Source organism: Asterias rubens, chromosome 9 (assembly GCF_902459465.1).
Source record: "Asterias rubens chromosome 9, eAstRub1.3, whole genome shotgun sequence".
NCBI classification, from domain to species: Eukaryota; Metazoa; Echinodermata; class Asteroidea; order Forcipulatida; family Asteriidae; genus Asterias; species Asterias rubens.
Genome location: NC_047070.1, coordinates 15,189,632 through 15,210,856, shown reverse-complemented (window position 1 = coordinate 15,210,856; position 21,225 = coordinate 15,189,632). Strand labels below are relative to the sequence as shown.

The following is a 21,225-nucleotide window of genomic DNA, read 5'->3' as shown; positions in this document are numbered from 1 at the left end:
CTCGTGAATTCGACCGGCCCTTGAGAGGACAAGGCCATTTTCATTTAGCAAAGGTCACTTCCACTGGAAAATCTCTCCAAAACAAATTAAGGGTCACCAAGATCAAGACCAAGAACCAATTTCATAGAGCAGATAACATTACTTAGTAGTTTTCTGCTTAGCAGAAATGAGCAGGATACCAGGCTCAAATGGTACATGTGACATGGTAGTTTGGCTGGTAGTCTTGTTCTGGTAAGCATAATTTGGTTATGCTTAACTCCTTTGTGTGCTTTAAGCTGCTCTATGAAATTGGGCTCTGGGCAACACAGGCCATAACCTTGAGGAATTCAAGCCTGAACTCAAGCTGGAATTGCAAAGGCTTAATAGACTATATGTAAGTCTTGCGTGCATTCAAACTTCACAAACCAACTTGTTCTCAACCATATTGAGTTTTAAGTGTGCAGGATTCTGCTGTTAAGTTAAACAGAGTTTATGACTATAGAAATTCTATTTTGTCGTTGGGAAAGTGGGACTTGCACAGTCTATAAGTGTTAACAGTAATACTGTATTGGCAATTGTGGCCAGTTTACCATTGAGCCTACATGTACATGTGAAAAATCAACACAATAAAACAGTCAAATAAAAGAGATGATATTGTTTAAGAAACTGCAAATATTAGTTGATACACGGGTACTGTTTCTACCCCATTTCATACTCCTGTTTGTAAATAAGCAATTGAAACAAGTTTCATAGCTCTGCTTATCACAGATTTCTGCCCTTACAATCACCATTCTCCACTTGCAGACTAGGCTCCATTTCTGAACTAGCTGTATAAGCGAAGAATGCTTTAGCAGCGTGATGTACGCTCACTCACAAGCGAAAAGTCCTAGGTTATGCTAAGTGCAATACACTGAACATTATTGCTTCGTCCTTCAGATGGGACGTAAACCATAGGTCCTGTGCTGCAAAATGAAGGACTCTGTATGGTCCAGAAAAGGTGGCGTGCCTCGGTATTTCTGGCAAGGTTGGTTGCATGCATTAAGAAGACTTTTCACTTCAGCCAATAGGGGAGGTTTCTTTGTAAGATGGTGACAATGAAATTGGTCTATGGCATGTTCCTGACTTGGTCACAAATGGATTCTACAAGCAAGTTTAAAGAGCTCTTCTGTTGGAAGGCTGGCTTGATGAAACGCACCCCCCCACTCCCGCGCTTATTGTAGCTTTTCATGCAACATGAGACTCTAACAACATAATGTTGACCAAGATCTAGATCAGCTAATACAGCCGAATCAGCAGATTAAGCAATGAGCCTATTTAAATGACAAGGATTCCCCATCATAATCATCATTACCATTATCATAATCGCCATAAAAGATGTGAGAGAAATCAAGTGACCTGAGAATTGACTGGTGGTTTTGGGTTTTTGTTTGCGATTCACAAATCAATGGTCCAAAAAAGGAAAAGTAAAGTTATCGACAACAAGTTTTCCTGAAGTTGTTACACATTGACCGTACCGAGAGAGGAGAGGTTTTACTTTAGACACCATTTGTGTTTCTTTGCGCGATCGGCGAGGCGTTTCTTCTCTCGTTGCTGCTGCTCGTATTCTTCGGCTTCCTGAAGATAGTAGACTGGTGGCCAGCGCTGGCAGTGGATCTGCTTACAGACCTCTTGGCTAATCTCGCGCAGGAGGCGGGGGTGCTTCTTCATGATGTCATCGTAGTGGATTGCCATGTGGTGGACACACCAATGGTATAGCTGGTCTGCATTGTGTAACTGAGATCAGGAAAGATTGGGTGTAAAAATGTCGAATTTAGTGAAAAGTTTGCAGTCTGCTCATCACATTAACTGTCAGTAACAACTCAAAGTACTTTGAACTGCGTGAACCAAGTTCACATGATGAAAAATAGGTATGAGAACTACGATTTCATGGCCGATTGGTTTGGAGCATCAAATTCAAATTCTGTTTTGGGGCCATTGGGGTGTAGCTTTGAATCCCGGTCATGACACTTGTGTCCCTGAGCAAGACACTTCACTATAAATGCTTCCCTTGACCCTAGGGTATAAATGGGTATCGGCAAGGGTAGAGGTTGATATTGTGTATGAAAAAGCCTTCCTGGAGGGCCACAGCAGCTTGTGCTGTATACTCCACAGGGAGCTGAGAAACTTTATGTTAATGGCTCAATGACCAGGGCACTAATGTAGAGCACATTGATCGGTTATCTTTAAATGCACTATATAAGAACTAGTTGTTACTATTTATATCATGTGATATTTTGTTCTTAGATTCCTACAGACTTTGAGCCACCTTTCTCATTTACCTTACATGTCTCTAATAGACATGAGATACTCTCTCCGATATCGCACTCGCCCGTTGCGTCCCCCTGGAAGCTCTGCACCAGGCGTTGCTCGGCCAGCGCCACCAGCCTGGGTAGACACAGGAAGTTAGCCACCTCGATGACGGATAGCATCTCGCTACGGGTCAGCTGGTCTGGAAACTGGTCCGTGTAGAGGTACACCAGTACTGCCTTGAAGGTGTTCTTCTTGAAACCGATCAAGACCACCTGTTTGTGAGACCACAAAGATTTGACAAACTTTATTGTGTGTTTCAGTTTACAAAGTAACAATATTATCAATATATATTTGGTTTGCAGTAACACCATGTGTGTATCTACATTGTACATGCTAGGTAGATTATGTTCTTTTGAGAACTTGTCTCGCTTTATATTCTACTATAGCAGAGTAGATTTTTGGAATTCGGGAGACTTCTCAGTTCTGAAACGAAATGTCCTGCTTTTTAAACACTAGCCTACTTGGGCAAAAGGTAGAAAATCGGCCAGAACTACTACTTTTGCTTTAGTGGATCAAGGGGACTCCCTCAAATCTCACAGACAATATTATCACTCTGCAAATTTCATTTTAGAACGAAAAATGCGTAATAAGCAGGATTTGAAACTTAGCATGGAAAAAATATAATCAGGTGAGTGCAGTAGACTAACATCATCCATGGTAAAGAAGAGGGGTTATAAGTGCAATCGGCTCAAGTCACTAATGGTAAGGAAGAGGGGGTACAAGCGTAGTAACCTGATGAAGACGTTGATGTTTAGAAAAGGGTTAGAGAAGGGTGGAAGTGGCGAGTTCTTGAATGAGTTGTACATACCTCTTGATGAGATCGTTCTTTGAAGTGGCGACTGAGCATGGCAAGCATTGGGTCACAGCGCACCATCAATAGACTCATGTGAGTTATAACTGCTCCATCGTCAAGCTTGATCACCATGTCTACAACCATACACATATAAATATTTACTACTAATAATAAGCAGTGATTCGTAACTTTTTAAACATTGTATCATGTGGGCCTTCAAAACTCCTGAAACCATCTCAACTCCTTTTGCAGCACCGACAGCCAAATTGGCGCAAAAGGTTGCGTCTCAACAAGCGGGAGCGTTTCAACAAGCAGGTACAGTCATGTGGCGAAAGACAATTTGGGAAGGCGATTGCTCGCAATCCAGACGACTGCCAGATGCTCTGCTTGACTGTAACTTTTGCCAAAATTTGGGATCGATATTACACAACCCAATGGAATATTCTGGCGTTCATCTAGGCTGGTCCATGTTCACCCGCTGAAATACTTATCTGATCCAATTCAAGGTTTGCATTTTATACTGGACCACAGGCTCGAGGCCAGATGTTTTAGTGTCGTGCTAGTAAACTATTGACTGGCCAAGTCAGGTGGTCGTGTATTTTTTTTCAGTTGAATAAGAATAACTATAAACTCTGTGTAATATTGTGTTCAAATATAGACTTATTAGTCGGATAGAATATGTGATGTAAAATTTGTACATCAAATTAGTAATAACAATCCCTTGGTGAATAAAAAATATATAAATGTACTTGGAACTCTCTCCGCCATCTAATAATCACCTGATAAGAATCCCTTGTCGGCAAACAGCTCCCTGAACCGATCTCTCCGCCTGTCTAGAAAGGCCTCGGCAATCTCCAGGTTCATATACTCCTCCTGGTGTTTAATGTTCGCGATGGCCGACACCACGTCCGGCAAGTCCAACAGCGACGCCGCTGTGATCACGTCGCTCAGGTTAGCACACTTCTCTGTGTTGAGGGAGCCCGTGTAGAGGAACCACAGCACCGCCCTGAATGCGTCCGGGGTGATCTTACAGTTCAGGACGACCACGCTACGCAGCTTGGGCCTCCCGGTGATCAGGTCCTCCGCCTGCTGCAGATGAATCGAATGGAAGGCCGGGTGGTTCATCACCTTCCCGGGGAGGTATCTTAAACTCATAGGCACAATGGTAGCCTCTACTGTTGGCACATTGACATCATCGACTCTCTCCATCGACTCCTCGAAATCAGTTCTGTCGTCCTCCTCGTCAGGGAGCACAGCGGGAGGGGTCTCTTTGGCGGGGGCGGAAATCACACAGGTGTTCCCATTCGGGGAGATGCTCATGCATCCATCCTCCATGAGGACTCGGTCTCTATCGCAGTTGCTTTGGTGATGATGGGATGAGTTGTCTGGTGGGGTTTCGATGATGTCCGGCGAGGTGGACATGAGCTGTTGCGGGACAGAGACAGGACTTGACCAGTGCTGGTGGCCGTACAAATGGCTGTCTTTATTAGAGCTCTCTTTGTCTTGAGATGCGGAGCTGTCCAACTGGTCGGAGAGGTCCAGCATGAAGAGATCGTGGAAGACAGATGAGGCTGCTATGAGGCTCACCTTGAACACAAAGATAGATTTATAGTCTGTGAATCATAGTCAGAATCATTAATCGTTGCGGTACCCTCTGCTAAAATATAGGAATCAGAATGCCTTTAGCTACCAGGCAATCTCAGTGGTCTAGTTGGTAAGACATTTGCTCTAGAATTGCAAAGGTCATGGGTTTGAGTCCCACCCAAGTAATCTGTGATTCTTTTTTCACAGAACTGCGGAGTATACAGTGCAAACCCACATCAGGTAAGGGTAAAAAACCAAAGTTAAGAATCATAGTCATTTCATAGACTACCATTAGGCAATTACAGTGTGGGGAGCTGATCATGACTGCGTGTTAATGACATACCAGGTCGGTTGCTGGCCACCATTATTGGAGTGAGCTGAAGGAAAGGTTCATTAACAAAAATCAAGATGTATTTAAACAAACAGATAGTTGTTAGAAACTACAACTGATGCGCTGGACCAAGGTCCATTTTATTATTTTATTATTTATTATTATATGTGTTTAGGGGCCATTCAGAAACGTCAATGTTAAACAAATTTGATAAATATTTTAAAAAATTAAAAAGTTTTATAATATAATCTTTACACTGAAGAACAAAGTATTGCTTCATAATGAACCAGATATCTTAGATCAAAGATCCCGAACATCAGTAGTTTTCAATGGCTTTTCCTGGCTTGAACAAACAACCTTGTAGTTAAATCAGGAATGAAACTGGCGATCTTGGCCAACTCTGGTATTTTGCTTCCTCTTTCACAATTGTTAAATCAAATAAAATTTTGAATTTCAGTTATTGGTTTCACCCTACTCATTCCCAAATTTAAAGAAGAAATTATTGTTACTTTTTTGTGTTACATTTTCTGAATGGCCCTAAGACATACAATATCTGATGAACTCTGACACACTAAATATTTCACTTTCAAAATTGTTGGAGCCATAACTGGTTTAGAACTATTTCTCATTGAGAGGGTTCAAAACGATGGTCCAATATCATAGAGCTGCTTTTAAAAGCAGAAAATTTTGCTAGGCAAAAGTTAGCAGTATACTAGTCAGAAGTGGTGCATGTGACATTTGGTTTGTGCTTAGCTATATTTTGTGCTTAAAGACACTGGACACCATTGGTCATTGTCAATAGACCAGTCTCCTCACTTGGTGTATCTCAACATATGCATAAAATAACAAACCTGTGAAAATTTGAGCCCAATCGGTCGTAAAAGTTGCGAGGTAATAATGAAAGAAAAAACACCCCTATCACCTGAAGTTGTGTGCTTTCATATATATTGCTTGATTTCGAGACCTCAAATTCTAAATCTGAGGTCTCGAAATCAAATTCGTGGAAAATTACATCTTTCTCGAAAACTATATTACTTCAGAGGAAGCCGTTTCTCACAATGTTTTATACTATCAATAGCTCCCCACTACTCGTTACCAAGAAAGGTTTTATGCTAATAATTATTTTGAGAAATTACCAATAGTGTCCGCTGCCTTTAATCACCTCTAAGGGCCAAATTTCATACAGCTACTTCAACACAAAAAGTAGCTAAGCATAGCAAAATTAAGGTCACCAAATTATGGCTACCAACCATAAAACCACCTCTCATGTACAATCAGTGGTTTGGATCCTGCTGATATTTGCTGAGCAGAAACTATTTTAAGCGATATTTTCTGCTTAAGCAGTTCTATGAAAGTGGGCTCTGGTGTTAGTACCTTATGAGCGTGAATGTATTCTCCCTGGACGACAAACGTCACATCCGCACATGTAAGGTCCCTCAGCATACTGGAGATGTCTTTGTCGTACGTGGATGGAGGGACGGTGATTCTTGGCTCAATGGGGCAAGGTGGCAAGTAAGGGGCTTGAGGCAACGGCCTCTGAACCTGAACATGGAAAGGAAAGAAAGTATTGAATTGAAAGGGAAGCAGTTTGTCTGTTAATTACAATTTCAAAGTAACAAAGACTAAACTGAATGTCAGTCTGTTCCTTCCGAGTCAAGAGCTTGGTAATAATAATAATAAGTTTGGCCAAACACAACAACCAACATGTTGCTAGTCCCTGCTCGCTCCGATTTTGGATGCCGCAAAAATATTGTCGAAAAAGCCTCTACCAACCCATGAAAGACGCTTGACGTAAGCGCTGAATTCCCTGCTTACATAAGCGGTGATTCTTTGCTTTGGGAGAGCAGAGCCATGAAATTGGGCCCAGGTCATCAGATGAGCGAGTACATGAATGTCCTAAGTGTCTTCAAGCAAAGTGTCAAGCCCCACATTTCTGAAATACTTTAGGCGAAGATTACATGGCCTAAAGGCACAATAAAGGACAAATTTGACTCCCAATCTTTCAAGTTGGATATTTCAAGCTCAAGGAATGCAGAATATTAAATCACTGGTAGACAGCTCCTGATTAGAGAGTATCGCTGAATAAACCTATGAGCTACCATAGCAATGTCAACTATGCGCCTTAAAGGGGCTATAAATTCACAGCTCCCATATGAAAACTTTACAATAAAGAGCGCCACCAAGAGGCTGCCAATGAATGCCAGGAATTAAATTGAAGTCTGTGAGGGCATGTGGGTATTTTTTGAATGAGATTATCTTCCCATCAAGGGAACTCCCAAAACTCCCACAAGGGGAGACAGCCAATCTCTCCCATGCAAACATTGGTTTAACCCTATGATTATGAATTGCACAAATCAAGAAATTGTGATCTAGTAACTGGGCGACAATACTTATTCAAGCCATTGTAAAATCAGCGGTTAGCTTGGGGGATCTGAACCCACAACATAGTAGTTGCAAGTCCTGCAGTCTAACCACCACACTATAATGAACAGTAACAACGATGGTTATATGAAAAGTGAAAGGATAGGGGTCTGAGGTTCAGAAATTGGATGAAAATTTTGTTTGAGCATAAGCCATTACAAGTGGCGTCATGATCAAAGTAGGCCAGTGGCAGTTCATGGAATTGAACTATCTCCATTCGTATTTGATGCAGTAAGAGGGCGTGCTAGTACAGTAACTTGGTGAGGGTTCATACGCCTCTCTTAATATTTATGCATGACGTCATAATTCTTACCCAAAATGAGGCTATGGGCACAAGTCCCCCATCACTTGCAATGGCTGCACCCATTGCCTCGTTTTGGGTTAGCATTGGACGTACCTCATGCATAAATATTAAGAGAGGCGTATAGTTCAATGTACAGCTACCGGCCTGCTTTGATCATGACGACACAGCCCCTTCAACTGGATACAACAGTAACGTACCTTTTTAAGGTTGGATTGCCAGAAGCGATGCTGTCTCCTTGCAATGAGCGCCGCTCGAACCACATTATCAAAGACCTCTTCCACACCATAGAGAGTGTACGCACTGGTCTCGTAATAGAATGCATTGATCTCCTTAGCTATCTGACGTCCCTCTTTGGGCGACACGATACCCTTTGGGTCGAACGGTCGGTGCCTGGTACAGTGGTGGCTGTAGAAGTAACAAGGAATACATGTGTCATGAGATTTCAGAGATGGCCTTGGCCACTACTAGTACTCTTAGGTTTAAAAAAGATCTCAACTTTCCCAATTGTTGCTGGAAACCTGAAAATAAATACATGTAGGTCTGAAATAAAAAAGATGCATCCGCTTAAGGTGGTCCCCTGGCTGCCGCTTTCAAAGTTGTATCGAATGCTTGGGTGTGATCCCTGGCTGACAGGCACCTCCGAACAAATATATTGACACAATCGGGAGACTGCCACCATAGGGCTAGATAGCTCTGTTGGAAGAGTGTCATTGGCTCAAATCTTGCTCTGGTCAATTTGTCTTTGTTCAACCTCAAATAATTTCTTTTCACAGTTATAGCATACACAAAGTCGTTTTTTACCACTAGAGGGTTTATGTTTGACAAAAAGTACATCAACCGAAATTCCAGGCAGATAAAAACGCACCTCACTGGCCCTCGCTCTTTGAGTAATGCTTCAAGGTCTGCATATCGCAGGTCGTTCTTTGTTCCGCAGAGAATGATGGGAGCTCGGGGGCAGAAATGACGTATTTCCGGGAGCCAGACGCGAGCTGTGTTTCTTAGAGAGACGGCATCAGCGACTGAGAAGAGCAAGAGGACCACGTCAGCTCTGGATAAGGGAAAAAAGGCCCAAAAGAAAACAACTGTTAGACAGGTTCATACAATTGTATATTCAAGACAAAAAGGCCAGGCTAATTGGTAAATAACTTCTGATTTTATGATAAACAAGTTCCACTCTGACATTTGAGAGATTTGCAAGATTCACATCACTTTATAAGCATCCTCATCCCTAATTTTTTAATTTTGATGAAAATGTTTTTTTGAACCAATTTATTATGTATAAAATACAAATTTAATCTTCATTGATCAATTTCGTTTTCAAGAGTAATAAACCAATATTTGGTTTCATTGAAACATATGACAATCAGAAGGACTCTGAAAGTGAAATACAACAAAACAAAAACATTTTCTTTGTTTGAGTGGTTTCCTTGTTTTTCTGTATGGCGCCTGACTCGCACTTCTTAGCTTTATTATATTTTTTCCTCCATCAGTTCTCAATCCCTAAAAACGGGAACAGCTCCAAAAACACCTTTTTAAAACAGCTTAACTTGCTCTCCTTTGTTTGTTTTATTTATTGTGCTTGCGGGGAGGGGGGGACCACCACCTACCTCCCATAGGCGAATCGTCGGTCCTTCTCATGATCTCCGAACGTGTCCCATAATCGCAGTGTCACACTGACTCCGTCCACGACCTCCCAGGAATTCTCGAGCACCTACATTAAAACAAACCAAACCAGGGCCCCAAAGAAACACATGTTAGAGGAAATCACAATTCAATTTGAAGTCCACTTCTGACTGGATAATTGAATAAGCGTTACAAGATATGCTGATGAGAGAGAATGACGTTAAGGGTGGGTGCAGTCACAGTCTGAATTGCATAGATGGCCGTCTACAAAAATAAATGTTGAAAAATTTGAACAGTCACGGTTCTTACTTATTTTCTTACTTATTCCATATCATTTCCATAATGTAAACCCCCCCAAAACAGTTCTAGGGTGTCTGCTTTTCTAAAAATGTATGAAATTTATATTAAAAAGGTAGGAGTATCGGTAATAATGGAAAAACATCACCTTTTAACTTTAGTCTGAAAGCTTTATGAAATTCATACTGGAACCATTTTTTCCCCTGTATAAAATATTTCTTTATGAAATGAAGATAAAACTGTATCTGAATACCTATAATAAAAAACTGATTTTGGCTGTTACAAATCAAATCAATAACAATGTGTTTACATGTTGAAAATTGTGCATGTTTTTTCTCTCACTATTTTCTCATTTTGTTGGGAACCAGGTACGAATTCAGTGTATTTTCATTATAGTTTTCGCTGGTAACCTGTTCAACCTACTTCTTGACATCTATGGTACTGATCAATGGCCCATACGGACGGTTTATGCGTCTGGAATAGCTGCGCTCTAGTCATCGCACTCTTGGTTGCCCGGGCGACAATGAGACGCGTCTTGCCGGTGGAGCTGTCTCCGACCACGACGCATTTGACCAGTTCCTGCCGGGGGAGTTCGTTGTCCATGGCTGAGCGGCGACGACATAAGGGATCTACGGCATGACCTGAAGATAGATCAAAAATTAAGGAAAGCAATTAGTATTCTTGCCACTCGATTAAGTTACCGTCAACTTCATCTTTTTCCGCTGTCGAGCTAGGCCCAATTTCTTAAAGCTGTTAAGCAGATAATACTGCTTAGATAAAATCTTTGCTAAGTAAATATTGAGGGGGGTACCATCCGCCATATTCAGAATTTTATGGAATGTTGGCTGGTAACCTGTTTCTTTTAAGCAAAATTTGTCTGTTCTTAGCAAGTTTTTGTGCTTACAGACTTGATGAAATTGGGCACAGGTGATTACAATTTCTTCCAAGGATCTTGGGCAAAAGATGTTAGTACCAAGGCGTTGCTGTCTCTTGCATCTCAGTACGGGCTACAGGATCAGTCATTCACACACACATGCTGGCTCTTCTCTCTGGAACAAACTTCCTCAAGATATCCCCAATATTTCCAATGTCCGGACTTCTTAAGTCATTCTCAAGACTCATCTTCATAAGATAACATTTCTATAATTCATAATTGTGTTGCTATTTTTATTTTAATATCAAATAATTCAATTCAATTCAATTTCAGTTCAATTTATTATTCACAATTTTGTTTTTAAAAAGTGTTTCTGAAGCCTTAAGAAATTTGATGGGAGTGACTTTAAAGATGTGCATATAATGACTGGCACCTGTACAATAAACAATGTAAAAAAGTATTTACTCAAATAACCTACAGTCCTGGCCAAAATGCTTGGGCCATGTGAAACTACATGTATAAATGTCCACTCCTTGATCCCTGGCTCCCTAGCTCAACCCCAGCTTGAGCGGAGACCTTGCAACGAGAGCCAACATTGACAGGGGTCAGGGGCGGCAGCCCATTGAGATATGGATGGGATTGTAGTTAAATATTCATCGATCTGACTCATCGACTGATCCATCATTCGCACTTGGTGTTCTGAAGGGTATCAAATATCTCTCTGGGGATTAAAGATAATTAATGTACACCAGAGCTATTTCTACATGGTAGGCTTAATCCCTGTGTTTAAAAGCTAGTGAATGTGAAGGGCTGTATTAACCATTTTGGAGGGAAATATTTAATGAGGAGGAATTTGCATTCAGTGATCTGAAATTGTTGATCCAGGATTCTCCACATGCACAAACTAGCGTAAAGGCTGATCTGCGTGAATGGCATGTGGATATGAATGCCGATTTGCGCAAATTCATACCAATGCGCAAACAAAAATAATAATACAACTTTATAAACAATTTTTTTCCCCACAAAAATCATCAAGAAAAAACCACTGATCCAGATTGCACAGTAAGGCTTTTAAAACCAAGATAAAGACCCAGAGAAGACTGTGTTTGAATTCAGCGTGCTTCGGCCAAACATCCACAAAATTGGGTACAGAATGCCCCCCAGTTTTTACAAAATCCTGCGTAGAACCTTGTGTTTCGACAGGAATTTTCGTTCAGCGATTTGGGCCTAAATTAATGGCTCTAACCATCGAATTCTGCACTAACGATCACGCATCTACGCTTACTGTGCAAGCGCTGAATATCTAGGCTAGCTGTGTAAGCAAAGAATGCCTTAATAATAATAATAATAATGAACGGCACTTATATAGCGCTTCAAAATTAATGAGTAAACAGGTAAGTTTTCAGCAGATGTTTGAAAATGTTCTCAGTCGGCGCAGCTCTGATGTTGTGCGGTCAGTTGTTCCAGAGTGAGGGTGAAGAATATGAGAACGAGCGGTGGCCATAAGACTTTGTGCGAGTGATGTATGGGACTAGTTGAGAGGTAGAGCTGGAGCGGAGGGTACGATGAGGTACATATGGATGAAGGGGATCTTGAAGATAGTGAGGTGCGGATTGGTGAAGAGATTTGTATGTCAGCAGGAGAAGTTTGAATTCTATGCGTTTGGAGACGGGTAACCAATGAAGTGAGCGAAGTACTGGGGTGATATGCTGTCGAGGTGATGAGCGGGTAACCAGTCTAGCAGCAGAATTTTGAATACGTTGGAGTTTTGGGATTTGAGCGATTGGAAGACAATGGAGGAGGCTGTTGCAGAAATCCAGATGACATGAGATGAAAGCGTGTACCAGCCTTGAGCGGACTACTCAAGCACAAAAGCAAAAATTCCCTGCTAACCTGTGAAATACGCTTGACGTAAGCCCGGAACCCCCTCTGTATGTGCTGATTCTTTGTTTAGTGGTAAGCAGAGCCATGATATTGGGCCCTGCTCAATTTGCGATCAGTGATCTGAAGTTGTTGATCTGGAGGGATGGATCGAGACTCGAGATGGTGCCAGCTTATTAAGAGGTTTTCTTAAGTGAAGACTCCAAACTTGAAGAGGGCGAGACTTACTCTCAAAGAGGACTAAAAGGTTCAACCAATATACAAGGAATCTTTAGCTCTATGGGAATATTGTTAAGTGTCATTCAGGGACATGCCATGAAATTCCTGGTCTGGACATTGTGTCATGATATCAGTATTCCCTGTGCAAGAAAACAAGAAGATAATAAGAAGATTTCTCCTGCCGTGTAAATTTTATTCAGTCACTAAAACAAATGTTTATGCAGGATTTTGATCTTTGCATTCAGGGAATGTATAATTGGGCAAGGGTTTACTTGAAATCAACCCCTGGACTTTCTTCTTTAAGAGGGCAAGGCCAGAAAGAAATTATGTTCAATTGTTCGACTGTGAGTCTGGTAATTTATACAACTCCGTTGAGTCTCAAAATATACTAGCCTATTTAATGAGAAAAATCTCTCTCAGTGCTTGTTCAAATAAACACAATTTACGTGGAAAAAAAAATTGTAGATCTTTCTCAATAACATCGTGGTCTTGTAAAATAAATTCCTTTCTAGAAAACATTCTGTGCTTCAAGCCCCGTGGTCTTTAGAAATTTTACCCCAAATTCTAGCCCTGACATTTTACATCTTCTTTCCTCAATTAGTCACAAATGCAGGATAGACTATGAAATAACATTTCAGGAACGATGCAGCGTTCAGCCACTTATGGAATTGCTCCGAAGAAATTGATTTTATTGTCAAGGCCAACCTGGCTTAATAAGTAGAGCAAAACGCTGAAGCGTGCCCTATTTATCTGTTATATGTGAATTAGGCATCACTAACATGTTTAATAAGTGGATACTAACGGGTCATTCAAAGTTTGCAATGTTTTTCCCTTTTTTTTATACCTTAACTTGCCTCAATCCTTCTGTCCTCTTCGCCAGAGTGAATGGTTTAGAAGGGCTAAGGTTTACGTAGAGGAGGACCCAGAAAGATTGACAGAAGAATTTTTTCAAGCAATATTTTCTGCTAAAAGCAACTCTTCGAAGTTGGGCCCAGGTTGGTGAGGCCATTTTCCTGTGTTTTCTCTGCATGGATCCCTGACTGATCGTATGGCTACATTGCTACGATAGTCACCCTCTCGATCAAGGGAGCCACTCTATTTTCTTGTAAGGGCCCTAGTTGAAATTCGTTGAGCGTATTTGCGTACATCCAAAACAACATGATGATAAGCCACTTTAAAAGCAACTTTAGTTATTTTTGTCAAAGACCAGTATTCTCAATTGGTCATCAAAATTGTAAGAGATTACTAAAAGAAGAAAAAACCTTGTTGCACAAATGTGTGTGCTTTCAATTCAGATGCCTAAAAAAGGATTCAGGCCCAAAGTCTTTGAATATGTAGGTGAGAAATTACCTCTTAAATACCACTACCATGTTACTTCAATCGGAGCCATTTCTCACAATGTTTTAAACAGCTCTCAACACAGCTCTCCGTTGCTTGTTACCAAGTAAGTTTTTATGATAAAAGTTACTTGACTAATTTCCAATAGTGTCCAGTGCCTTTAAAGTGAACTGGGACATCTTAAAGTAAGCAGTGTAAGAGAGGTCTGTATGGGGCCTGCCTCCTCAAGATTCCAATCTTGACTCTCTCTCTCTCTCTCTAACTCTAGCCAAGGTGTCTACTTACCCAATGGACTGATCAGGAATGGTAAATAAGATGTACTCTGGGGTGTTGACATCTCCAATTGATAATTCACATGGGATGACTCCCCAGTATAGCCTGCCATGTTACACGTACAGGGTGTGTACATTCATACACAGAAAGTCTATACAACTGACTGTACAATAAAACATATGGGTTTCATTCCATGAACTTCATCCCGGTGACTAACGGCAGTGTTAAATCCCGGCAGGATTTTTCGGCAAAACAGTGTTTTTTATAAACCATAAAATAAATTGATTGTTCAAGACATACGATGTATAAAACGCCTTGTATATTGTAAGGCCAATGGAAGCAGCTGGTCTTTTCTATTAGTCCGGCCTTGGTACATCAAGCAGTGATTCCAAAACAAACAGTGATTTAAGTTCACATGTAGAGATTGACGCAGTATTTTAGTACCTGCAGAAATCATAGATTACCAATGGGACCTCCATTTGAAGGTATTCCGAATCATGCATACATTGTAGAACATGTATACTACCCAATCAGGATCAAGAGACTAATGAAGCTGGGCCCAGCGGAAATAACTAGATAAAACATTGTTTTGTTCGTCGTTGTTCCATCATATGACCATGTAAACCCTGGTCATTTTATTTAATTTAGTTTTATTTATTCTGGTTGTGAAGCCAAAGACTCTCAGAAAAGCGAACTTAATCACTGTACTAGGCAAGAACCCAATGGAAAGAAGACAAGGAGGGAAGTTTCAGGTTTAGTTGTGGAAAACCTCAGAGAAAACCTCAGAGAATTATTCCAGGGAAAACCCACACAGTCAGGTAGGGATAAAAACCCAATCTACAAGGGCTCCAGTCTGGGATTCGAACCACTGACCACAGAGGTGAAAGCAGGAAAGAAGTCACTGTTCCATTCTGCCTGCCCATTCCCTGACCGTGAACATCACACGCTGCAGCTGAACACATTTCTTGTAACAGATAAACAGCAAATGGGGAAACCCCACACAATCAGGTAGGAACTGAAAACCAAGTCCACATAGAAGACTCCAGTCCGGATTCGAACCGGGTACCACACAGGTGACAGACAGGGAAGAAACCACTGGACCATTCTGCTTGCCCACTCCCTGACCGTGACCAACACACACTGCAGCAGAACAAGTTCCTTGTATAAGATGAACAGCAAATGGGGAAACCCCATCCCTTCAGGTAGGGACTGAAAACCAAATCCACTGAAAGACTCCAGTCCAGATTCGAACCAGGTACAACAGAGGTGAAAGACAGGAAACAAACCACTGTTCCATTCTGCCTGCCCATTCCCTGACCGTGAACAACACACACTGCAGATGAACAAGTTCCTTGTAACAGATAAACAGCAAATGGGGAAACCTCACACAATCAAGAAGGGAGTGAGACCAAATCCACATAAAAAGGCTCCTGTCCCGATTCGAACTGGTACCACAGAGGTGAAAGCAACCTGGGTGTAAGACAAGGAAGAAACTAAGTAGCCAACCTGCCTGACCACTACACCCAATGAACACGCTCCTTACAACACACGCAATGAACACGCTCCTTGTAACAGACAAACAACGATTAGGAACACAAACATGACAAATGAGAAGGTTAAATTGCCTATGATCTTCCCATCAAGGGAAATCGGCAAACTCCCACAAGGGGATATAAATGCCAAGTTTGCAACAGCCGATAAAAGGTTACATAAACAAAGCCTGATCCATTGATTGAATCCTACCAATTACATCCCAAATAAAACATCCCAAATAAAAGCTAAACAATATTTGCAAGTACATGATGTCCGCGATACATGTACACAAACTAATTACATCTTATTGGAAACAAAAAACTGATGTAATTTAATTACACCTTACCATTTAGGCATAGAGAGGGTTTGATTACAGGAAACAGCAATCAAGCTAAATTAAAGGCAGTGAACACTATTGGTAATTGTCAAAGACTAGCCTTCACAGTTGGTGTACCTCAACATATGCATAAAATAACAAACCTGTGAAAATTTGAGCTCAATCGGTCATCGAACTTGCGAGATAATAATGAAAGAAAAAAACACCCTTGTCACACGAAGTTGTGTGCGTTAAGATGGTTGATTTTGAGACCTCTAGTTCTAAATCTGAGGTCTTGAAATCAAATTCGTGGAAAATTACGTCTTTCTCTAAAACTATGGCACATCATAGGGAGCCGCTTCTCACAATGTTTTATACTATCAACCTCTCCCCATTACTCGTCACCAGGTAAGGTTTTATGCCAATAATTATTTTGAGTAATTACCAATATAGTGTCCACTGCCTTTAAATCTACTGTGTCAACGCATTTACACTGGGTGTACATTTGTATCGTTAATGTAAATGTTGACTAATGTGAAAGGTCAACGGTTAATGAAAACCCCTTCACTGAATGCTTACACTATTATTTGCTTACTGTTAGGGCAGGGCAGTTTTACTTGACTAAAGGGCACCTGCTCTACATCTGTACTTGTACAGAGTTCACACTTGGGCAGAAAACCCTCACGACTAGCTTGCAGCTAGCTCAAAGTATTTTCTGGACCAGAATTTTTAGCAGAAAAAAAAATGCCTACACACAGAGTTAGAAATTAAACTGGTTTAACTTGACATAAGCACTGACAGAATATTAGTTTCATTTGTATTACGGGCAACAAATTTTCAATACACAATTGAAAGATATTTTTGTCAAAGTCAAAAGTTGAACAAGACTTGCAGACATGTCCATTTTCATGGAGTTTATTTTCCCAATGCTAAAATCACTGGCCAAGGGTCTCTGGTCACAGTCTAGTGCAAATTGTTGGTGTGTCCACACTAACATATTTACTTGGCATGGTTAGTTTACCTGGGGAGCTACGTTGTAGATGGTCAGTTAAACTACCCATGGGACTCAGTTACGGTGACATATTCCTGGGCTGTTCACACGGGACTTAAGTTGGACACTTGCTCGGAAAGTTCATCCCAAAAAGACGTCCTTAGACTTTGATTTTAAATCTGACAGAATATTCACCATTAAAACTGCTCACATACTTTTTCTGGGTATAAAGAATCGTAAGAATTGAAACAGCCCTATAAAGGTTGATCAATTGATGTTAAAGGACTTTCCAATGTACGCATTGAGCAGACATTCTGGAGAAATGTGACGTTGGGAAACGCCAACAGCTGTCGGATTAATCTACGTTTTAAGTCGATTTTCGAAGAAGACGTGGGAGGGATTTTCTTTTAAATCTCCAGAGGAAATGCTTTTGCTTGTGCCATCTCCAAAATAATTGAATCTGTAGAGCAGTGCAGTGTCATTCTAATCTTTATTTGTGTGTGTGTACTGTACTACTGTTCCCCCTGGACTTAAAGGTACATTTCGCATTTGTTAAAGACACTGGACCCTATTGGTAATTGTCAAAGACATGTCTTCTCACTTGGTGCATATTAACAATGCATAAAATAACAAACCTGTAGAAATTTGAGCTCAGTCGGTCGTCGAAGTTGCAAGATAATAATGAAGAAACAAACCATCCTTGTCACATGAAGTTGTGTGCTTTCCTATGCTTGATTTCAAGGCCTCAAATTCTAAATCTGAGGTCTCAAAATCAAATTCATGGAAAATTACTTCTTTCTCGAAAACTACGTTACTTCAGAGGGAGCCGTTTCTCACAATGTTTTATACTATCAATAGCTCCCCATTAGTCACTACTCATTACCAGGAAAGGTTTTAGACTAATAATTATTTGGAGTAATTACCAATAGTGTCCACTGCCTTTAAAGACCAGTACTCCCACTTGGTGCATCCCAACATAGAGTATGCATATAATAAAAAGATTTGTGAAAATTTGTCAATGAATCGCCAGAAAATGATAGAAAAAAAACCCACCCTTGGTGCACAAATTTATGTGCTTTCAGACGCCTGGGAAAGGCTTCAAGCCTGAGTCTTTCTCAGATTCAAACATTTTAATGAGAAATTACTTTCTCAAAACTTTGCCACTTCAGAGGGAGTCGTTTCTCACAATGTTTTACACAATCAATAGCTCTCTCTTGATCCTTACCAAGTATGTTTTTATGATGTTGTGTATTTTGAGTAATCGTACCAGATGTGTCCAGTGCCTTTAAAAGTGTTAGGCACAGCAAGACTTTGTACTGTATTTTTCTACTTCCGATGGCACAGCTGAGAAACCACACGATGAGGGAATCAGCTGATCAACTGCATTCATGCATGCTTGCTTTAAACACAACGTACAATTTCACCTGTCGTAAACAAAAACTATGTCACTTTATGGGATGGAAACAAAACCTTGATGAACCACAAATCAATAAACTGTTATTGGTTTTCCCCAGACAGTCAAGAAATGTGCACGGACGCCCCTAATCTTGTCTGCTGATATAAAAACAAACATGTATTTATGACAGGTACAGGTACTACATGTACACAAACCACATCTATAATTTTACAATCGATACAAAAGTATTATGTAATTTGTTGTGAATTCACCCCAAAATGAAAATTTAAAGTGACAAAATGCATGCATTATGTATTCAATCATTTATGGTTTTCAAGCAGAATTCAAAAAAATATTGGGTGAGTACAAAAGTACTATGCATACGTACAGACATACTGGACATGAGTAAATTATTGACAATTGTCACTCAACATGATAATCTTAAATTGCATTAATTATTTACAAACACATCTTGGTAAAAATATTGACTAAGAAGAACAATGTTGGTATATCTTGTTAAGTCACTCATGGTGAAAATTTGGAAATAGATTCATGAAGAAAATCATTCTAAAACATTAATCAACACTAACTATTCAGCCCAGTTTTACTTCCTGCGGGGGATGTGATTGCAATACAAATGTTTTCGACCCAAATTTGCAATGAATTATTGGCCATAGTTGACTTGTGCTGAACTCCTGCGAAACATTCGCTGCAAACACAGCCCTGTGACATCAAAATTTGTGTTGCATTTGCATTCACAAGATGAACCGAGCACCAGTCATGTTTAAAGGCAGTGGACACTATTGGTAATTACTCAAAATAATTATTAAAAATATAATTAATAGCATAAAACCTTTCTTGGTAACGAGTAATGGGCAGAGGTTGATGGTATAAAACCTTGTAAGAAACAGCTCCCTCTGATGTGCCATAGTTTTCGAGAAAGAAGTAATTTTCCACGAATTTGATTTCAAGACCTCAAGTTTAAAACTTGAGGTCTCGAAATCAACCATCTAAACGCACAGAACTTCGTGTGACAAGGGTGTTTTTTCTTTCATTATCATCTCGCAAGTTCGATGACCGATTGAGCTCAAATTTTCACAGGTTTATTATTCTATGCATATGTTGAGATACACCAACTGTGAAGGCTAGTATTTGACAATTACCAATAGTGTCCACTGGCTTTAAGTACACTGTACTTATACAGTCAAGATACTGGTTGATTATGTGTTGTCATTTTTAACCTTTGTCTCTTGCATTTATACCGTCATTTTGGTAGGTTAGCAGTTTGCAACAGCTACTTTTATTTCCTCAATACATTAATCATTCACAGACAGAATTTCACTAAACATTGGACAAGTACAATTGTGTTGGTGGATAATTCCTTATGAATTTACTCGAACGTGACGATCTAAAATTGTCAATACATTCAGCAACAGGGAGATTTCTGTGCTGGGAAAAAATACTTGTACTTAAAAACATTTATCCTTTGTTGTTAATATAACTTGATAGAAACAATCACTTACAGGAAGTCAATAACACAAAGGATAAGTCCAAGGTACGGGGGTACACAGGATAATCTATAGATAGTCAACAAAAAAGAGGAAACGTCCGCTGTCAAATTTACCTTAGAAGACATTCATCCATTCAAAGATCATTTCCCATAGTCCTACATTTTGGTGACGATGAGTACAGGCAGTAATTTCAAAAGCGGAATATTTACAGTTCCTATCAGAACTGAGAAGACTCCTGAAATCTGAAAATCTACTTCGCTGTAGAGAAAAGCAAGACAAGTTCTCTTTCCAAGAACAAAATCTACCTGGCAAGAACGTACGTATAAGTGTGGAGATACACACATTATGTTATCGCAAACCAAATTGATACCTCACCATGCAATGCCTCAAATCCCATAAAAAAAACTACTTTGGTTTTTGCAAATATGGAAGAACATATCACATGATTGTTGCCGATGTTATTGTTGTTGTTGTTGTTGTTGTTATTGTTTTTCAAGCACAATGAAAAATTATAAGCTTGGATTAGAAGCGAGAAAATGTTCCCAAGAGTAACAGGCACTTTCTTGGTCTGTCAAAATCTCAGCGGGGAAATATGTACAGCATCAATAAATTAGACTAAAATGTCTACAGATACAAACAGACGACCATGCTGTCTTACAATGTGGATAAAATCTCTTACGTATTTTACACACAAAAAAGGAATAAATTTAGGTCCCTAAACCGGATTCATTTCGCACTGACGACAACCGCACGGTATCCAAGACAACCTGGACTATATAATATGCACCCATGGTATACATTCAACTCGATGCCTCTAGGCGTTGCTTTATAGTACATGCTTCTAAACCATCCGAGCATGCACACAAAATATCTTACCATTTCATCGGCAGAAACTGTGTAGCGTGGTTGTACAACGGTTAAGGTTTCGAACACTGTGCCTCATGAACATTGAACAAACACTAGATTTTGTTAAAAACTCTACCTGCTGTCGGTGCCGTGTTTATGTCTCTCTCTGGATGCAATTTTTGTGCGTCTGACTTGTGCAGGTGGTTAAGTAGTACAGTAATTCTGTGAGATCTGTGCGCAGAGAATACGAACCTGACAGACAAACTGTCTGACAGTGACAGCAAGCCAGCTGTGAGTGTGAGGGAAATCCCATAGGGGAGGTCGGGTGTGTGTGCGTGTTTCAGTTCAACCATGGTTCAGCCACAG

At 40.3% G+C, this 21,225-nt stretch overlaps 1 protein-coding gene across 4 annotated transcripts in view; it reads right to left on the bottom strand.

The window, feature by feature from the left end:
• Nucleotides 1–429: 429 nt before the first annotated feature.
• The window catches only part of LOC117294929 (rho-related BTB domain-containing protein 2-like), a 38,349-nt gene continuing 17,553 nt past the window's right edge, over nt 430–21,225 (bottom strand). For 2 of the 4 annotated variants that reach the window (XM_033777480.1, XM_033777479.1), the window contains 9 exons: nt 10,105–10,322; nt 9,369–9,472; nt 8,627–8,809; nt 7,959–8,166; nt 6,411–6,578; nt 3,901–4,708; nt 3,137–3,255; nt 2,298–2,540; nt 430–1,752 (listed from right to left, as the gene is read on the bottom strand). In XM_033777480.1, coding sequence (XP_033633371.1) covers nt 1,510–1,752; nt 2,298–2,540; nt 3,137–3,255; nt 3,901–4,708; nt 6,411–6,578; nt 7,959–8,166; nt 8,627–8,809; nt 9,369–9,472; nt 10,105–10,284 — 2,256 coding nt within the window. In that variant the 5' untranslated portion in view covers nt 10,285–10,322 and the 3' untranslated portion in view covers nt 430–1,509. Of the gene's footprint in view, nt 1,753–2,297; nt 2,541–3,136; nt 3,256–3,900; nt 4,709–6,410; nt 6,579–7,958; nt 8,167–8,626; nt 8,810–9,368; nt 9,473–10,104; nt 10,323–20,889; nt 20,966–20,995; nt 21,068–21,225 lie in introns of those variants that run through there. The other 2 variants (XM_033777481.1, XM_033777482.1) reach the window with 2 other exon arrangements.